The sequence below is a fragment of the Humulus lupulus genome, chromosome 5 (assembly GCF_963169125.1).
Source record: "Humulus lupulus chromosome 5, drHumLupu1.1, whole genome shotgun sequence".
NCBI classification, from domain to species: domain Eukaryota; kingdom Viridiplantae; phylum Streptophyta; class Magnoliopsida; order Rosales; family Cannabaceae; genus Humulus; species Humulus lupulus.
The window spans coordinates 44,380,819-44,386,759 of NC_084797.1; the positions used below are offsets into that span (position 1 = coordinate 44,380,819).

A 5,941-nucleotide genomic window follows, 5' to 3' on the forward strand; every position below is an offset into this window, starting at 1 on the left:
ATAGTTAGGATTTGTATAAAAAAATAAAATTAGTATTATGAGTATTAATATAATAATATAAAATATTATTGTAACTAGTTGTGTAAAAATCCCATAAAAATAGCCCATATTATTTTATCCTGCCACAGTTTTGTCCCAGTCCAATTATCATCACCAAGTTGAGCCCGCTTTTTTTTTTTTTTACCTTTAAAGCAGAAATACCAATTTATTGTTTCTGCCTCCAAATCTTCAGACCAGAATTATGAATACTTTTTCTTATTTGTTTTTGGCTGTAGAATTATGAATCGACTTGTCACTACACATTTAATTTTCTGACCTGCCAAGCCTAACGTATATGTTTGATGTTACGTGTTAGAGAATGTGGATCAAGTGGTGAGGAAAACTTTACAATGAATCATGGGTTCTGCAATTCAGAGGTAAATAAGTTCTGAGTTACCCTTCCCATCATTAGGTAACTCAGTTGATCAGATTTCGGTTATTCAGACAAATAATTGAGTTGTGCAATTAAGTTGTATTAAATTTATGCCTTAATGGAAGAAAAAAAAAAGTTATAGGGTAGAGGATGTTGTAGCCTAAAATTTGGTATATGGATCTCATGACCAGGCTTACCCAAATTGAGCTAAAATTTGGAAAGTAGTTGGGTTATCTTATAAACCCTAATCACTGCAACGGTCTGACTAGAAACCTTGAACTTTTAACGCTGTATAGTGATTACATTTATGATTAGCTTTCTTGTTTTACACATTTTTATTGTTACTGTGTGACACAATAATATCATGAAATCTATTCCATACTGTAGTATTATATAGCCCGATAAACTCACATTTAAACTCAAATACACACAAAAATCTTTAATTTTAAGTGAATGGTTTATCAATCAGATATTACAAAAAGTATGTATAAGGTGTCTTTTTCCACCAAACGAATAATCGTTGTGATTTATCATCAACCAAGCAAATGTGTGATTGATTGGAAGTGTAGTGTTGATAACCAATGTGGATTATTTTTCAAATCTAAAAGTGGTCTTTAAATTGTTCATATAACTCCCATAACAAGAAGCCAATAACAGTGTCTCTAACCAAGCTCTTGAGAAGACTATCGAGCCAGCCATTAGAATCAGCAGCAGCAGAGGACTTTTTCCCAGCAACATCTCTGAATCGCAAGTTGCCTTGGTCGGACACTAAAGCATATATTACCCCATTCATATGGCCCTTCCCGATCACTCCCACAACACTCTTGCTTTTGTTAACAGCTTTACTACGTTTCAGGGACCACCCTAGATACTGACATACAGAGCCAGAGGCAGACAACGCTTAGTGGTTGAGCCAGAGATCCTTATAAATGTTTAGAAAAAAAAATATGACGAAAGAGACTAACTTCCAGACAGAAGTGGAAACTTCCTTGAGTCCTCATTATAGTGTTTTTTTATTGTTATTTAAAAAAGGCAAATAAGTTAAAGGGTTAAATGGATTGTGCATCCTCTCCCAAAGGAGTGGTTGGATTTGTATCATTAATTTTGGTTGTATTATAAGGCCACACACTAATTATTAGCCCAATTAGGTGCTCAGACACGCATGTACTTATCAAATCTCTTGTGAAGAAAAGACTTACAGTGTCTCGTTCATGTATAAGAGGCTGCAGGAGGTTTGGATATGAAAAACTAAGCTGCTCATAGAGCTGAAACGTGCTATCATCTGTACTTGATTCCTGCACTAGAATAACATTCCATCATATATTTTATCTAATTGTATGAATTTCATACTCATTTGAAGTAGATAAGACAACATAACTTCAGCTATATGTACTTAATTTTAGTATAGGCTCAATATGATCAATATGATCTCATCCTCTTGTGGACATAGTCTAATAGGGTTATAACATTTTCCATTCTTCTATTTTAGGTGGGGAAAAATAGTCTGAAGACAAATTATAGGTAAAATTGAATTTGTGGAATTCCTTTATGTTACAGTAAAATTCAGATGAGCAATGGGGTAAATATGAGTAGGGGGAAAAATAATTTCATTGGTTGATTCAGGGTGCATAATTAGATTTGGGAGACAAGTTGTCGCATGTCGCCTCTTCTTACATGATGCTTATGGAGCTCTTTAATTGCAGGTGGAACCAAAAAGTCATGGGGCTTAATCCAGAGGTGAAATAAGTGATTAGGTTCTATGTGCTTTTAGTCTGCAGAAATTGGTAAATGGAAAATAAAATATAAAAAACATGAAACGTCCCTATCTGAATTCTCCTTCGGTTAAATAGGAAAAATATAAATCTAACCCTTTTAAAAGTTCAAGAAAGAAAAAACACTACAAAAAGCTATGGTAAAAGAAAAACCTTGAAATTTTTCTTCGACAGATCAGAAGGCGATGTTATCCCACGAACAACTGATGTCACTAAGCCAAGTTTTTCAGTCCATGTCAGAGAATTCCAAGCCCTTTCCAGCTGTGGAAACAAATTATAAACTATTAAACAGCATGAAATTAAGACTGTCAAGTTTTAAAGTCGAAATAACTCTTGTAGCCCCATGACTTGTCCTTCTTTTGCCCCTCAAAGTTGGAGACATACAGTTATTTCGATTGGCCTATCTCCCAAAACTATTTGAGCACCAACTTCTTCAGACGCTTTTCTAGCAGCTCGAAACTGCAATTATAAATTAAGCAAAAAAAAAGGGGGGCATAAGTACGGATAATTCACATGATCATAATTACAACATTTCTCCTTTTACTTCCTATAACTTATTTATGCTGACATTATCCGGTCAAAAGACTCAAATACCTCATCACCAAAAGGGCGGTTGACATCAGAAGAGATCTTTGAAGAGAAAACCGCCAAAAGTAAGCGTAGAGCTAAAGCAGTTTGACCTCCTGCCAGATAAATAATTGTAATTGACAAGCATATTCCTCTCTCAAGCATAATAACAAACACGTCAAATACTGGTTTTTGGTTACTTACCCAAGTCTATGCTACGCCCAACAGCACCAAAGAAACCAGTTCCACTCAAAGAGAACATGTTTGATCGTAAGCCTTGACCTTGCTCATCACCATCAGAAGTGTACATTATCCCAGCTCTGAAAATGAACTCTGCAGCAATTTAAGTTCAGATGCGCAATTGAAATCACTCAACAGAGCACTTAACTTTCAAAATTAATAATCTTTTTAAGAAAATAGACAAATACCCAGAAACCAAATCACACTTGCCTGCTTCTACAAAGCTCAACCACCACATTGTCGGGCTTAATGGCTCGAACGACGCGCTCAACCTCCATAGCCGATTCTCGAGATATATGGGTGGTACCAACTAACCAAATTGTCTCTGGCTCTACGAACTCGGCTCTCCAAGGCGGAACAGGACCAAAAAGCCTCTTCTCAATCAAAACCAAGTTTCCACTACTTGCCAAATCAAGCAATTCAGGGTGAGATTTAGCTATTAAGGCTTTGGACTCTCCCAATATATCTGACCTGAAATCGAAGTCGGGGGGTGGAGGTTTGATGGAAACCCTAGAGGGTTTGAAAGGATTGGTCTTTAGCCGAACTGGGTTTGTATGAAATATTGGAAACGAAGTTGGATTCATAGTCTCCATGGATGAAACTGTTAAGTCCACAAATGGGTTTTTTCTCTGTTTTCCGGTAAAGCTATTCTCGGTCCTCACATACGTGATCGTTAGTGGTCTGAATTCTAGATAAGGCAATAACTCACTTCTCATATTATTAACTCTGTCACCTTTTTGTTTTACTAAACAGATCTCATCGTCATCGGACAGTAATATTAAATATGGGTTTTTTATTATTATTTTTCAAAATATGGTTAATATAAAGAGTAATAATAGATGTACGCAATTAATTTTTTTTCATCCATCCATATTTATTTAGAATAGCATTCACCCTTTGTTAAAAATGTCATCTCACTGTCAATAATGTTATGATATATTTTAGGGTTATTTGCGGCAATAATGCCTATATAGTTCATTTTGTTGCACTTAAATATTTATGTAAAAATTTTGGCGGCAATAATGCCTACCGTTACAATTTTAGAGCAGACGTTGGTCCCTAGGCCGTTAGGGGTATATTTGATACACGTGGCACGACCCGATTGGGTTAAATTATTAAAATTTAAAACAAAACTCTATTTATTTTTCAGGTTTCTAATTTGAAAAAAAAAAACTAACATTGATTAATTAATATAACCAGAAAAACCGATTGTCTAAAACCAAGTTCTAAAACTAATCTAAAACAAAAAAAACTCAAAACTCCATACCCAGAAAAATCATCTTTCCCCCCACGATCAAAGAGACGACGACAACCGGAGGAGACGACGACGACACTATTGCAATACAATGCTGACCATTCGACAACCGGGGGAACAACCACCCGACTACGGTGAGTTCTTTTCTGTTGATTGGGTTTCATTTCTCAAAGTCTTTATGCAGTTATTTTTGGGGGAGAATGATAATGATGCTCTATATAGAGCAGTTTGGGCGAGGAAGGGTGACGATTTTAAAATTTTTTGGGGGTGAGAATATTGTTGATTTATGATAGGTGGTATTATTAAATTTGGGTAAAAATGTTGTTGGGAAGCATGTGCATACAATTGACAGAGTGGGGTCCATTGAAATATATACTTTGTTTATTGAAATGAATCTTTGTTGTTGTGGTCCATGGTTCAATCGTGTGGTAGACTATGTTGCTCTTCAAGTGTGTGAACTATATTGTGTTTCGGTTTGTGTGTGTGTGAAGTGTTGACATTGCATTTTGTATTTCTATTGACAGGTGGTCATACTAACATCTTCACTATTGCAATACACCATGGGGGAAGCTGGTTTACTCCATTCGGCAATAGAAGATATGAGGGAGGTAAAGTTGATTATGTTGATTGGGTGGATACTGATTACTTCACTAGGATGGAATTGGATGGAATGGCCTTGGACTTAGGACATAAACTTCCAGTGGGTTTTATGTACAAACCAATAGGAAATGTGCTTAATATGGGCTCCATGGTGGTAGGGGATAAGGAGATCCTAAGAATTGTAGAGGATATTGAGAGGAATCGGGCTACAAAGATTGACAGATATCTTGTTTTTCCTGAAACAGTTCTGTTGACGCGGTTCTTCGCCAACAGGTAATTAAGAAATGAAGAGAAAGAGATTAGTGCTAAGTGTGAACCGAAACAGATATAAGATCTTAGAAAAAGAAAGAGGTGACACAAGACACGTTTTTGAGTAGTTCAAAGGTTAAAATCCTTCTACTCCACTAGTCAGTATTATTGCTCTATACTGGATATTTGATTACAGGGCCTTTTTTACAATAGAGAATCCAACCCTTATTAAGTCCCAGGATCTCCATATTTATAGGAGAAGGCACCTGGGAGTTGGTAAGAAGGTCATCCCGTGACCCTCTTATCTATCACATCAATTCTGTGACATTCATGATTAATTCCTAAACCTGACACATTAGTATGGTCAAATCGATGGGTAAGGAGATAATGGGCCGCACGGCCCAACCCAGTCGTAGGTGTCTGAATACGCACGTTTCTGCTGCGTGTCCGAGAAGTCAAGGGCATATCAGACACGTGATGTCTGATATATGCACGTTTACCTTGCGTGTGTTGACTTTACAAAGGGTCACAGCCTTCATACCCAGTTCGTACTGCGAGCTGGATACTTAACTCGACCATAGGCCTTCAGAATCCGGGGTCAAGTCTTGTGCAATCTTGGCGAACCCTTGAGTTTCCTCGAGCTAAGTAGGTACGACCTAATGACAGAAGCTCCGGTCTGTGAGACGTCCACGAGATAACTATGATTAGCCCGTGGGAAAAACAGGGCGTACAAGTTCTACCTTTAGATTGGAAGGAAGATTCAGAAGCTATTAAACATGTCCCTGCTAACATTTTACCTCCTCTGAAAAGATGTATTATAGAGGAATTACCAGATGATTGTGATGT

At 36.9% G+C, this 5,941-nt stretch overlaps 1 protein-coding gene across 2 annotated transcripts; it reads right to left on the minus strand.

Moving 5' to 3' along the window:
* Nucleotides 1-836: 836 nt before the first annotated feature.
* LOC133834791 (uncharacterized) lies at nucleotides 837-3,722 on the minus strand. Of its 2 annotated transcripts, none has more exons than XM_062264544.1 (7): nucleotides 3,202-3,722; nucleotides 2,956-3,071; nucleotides 2,779-2,867; nucleotides 2,569-2,643; nucleotides 2,338-2,445; nucleotides 1,612-1,707; nucleotides 837-1,283 (listed from the first exon to the last, which is right to left on the minus strand). In XM_062264544.1, the coding sequence occupies exons 1-7, from the start codon at nucleotides 3,705-3,707 to the stop codon at nucleotides 1,014-1,016; spliced, it is 1,260 nt and encodes a 419-aa protein (XP_062120528.1). In that variant the 5' UTR covers nucleotides 3,708-3,722; the 3' UTR covers nucleotides 837-1,013. The 2 variants fall into 2 exon arrangements, with proteins under 2 accessions (XP_062120528.1, XP_062120529.1); XM_062264545.1 differs by having other exon boundaries at nucleotides 2,956-3,084; nucleotides 3,202-3,501.
* Between the last annotated feature and the right edge of the window lie 2,219 nt (nucleotides 3,723-5,941).

Bases quoted from the DNA above. Each gene is read 5' to 3' on its own strand.
- LOC133834791 (XM_062264544.1), bottom strand. From the start codon at position 3,707: ATGAGAAGTGAGTTATTGCCTTATCTAGAATTCAGACCACTAACGATC. The intron at 2,868-2,955 runs GTAAGTAACCAA...TTTATCTGGCAG, and splicing joins TGGGCGTAGCATAGACTTGG to GAGGTCAAACTGCTTTAGCT. The intron at 2,446-2,568 runs GTATGTCTCCAA...TTGTTTCCACAG, and splicing joins ATAGGCCAATCGAAATAACT to CTGGAAAGGGCTTGGAATTC.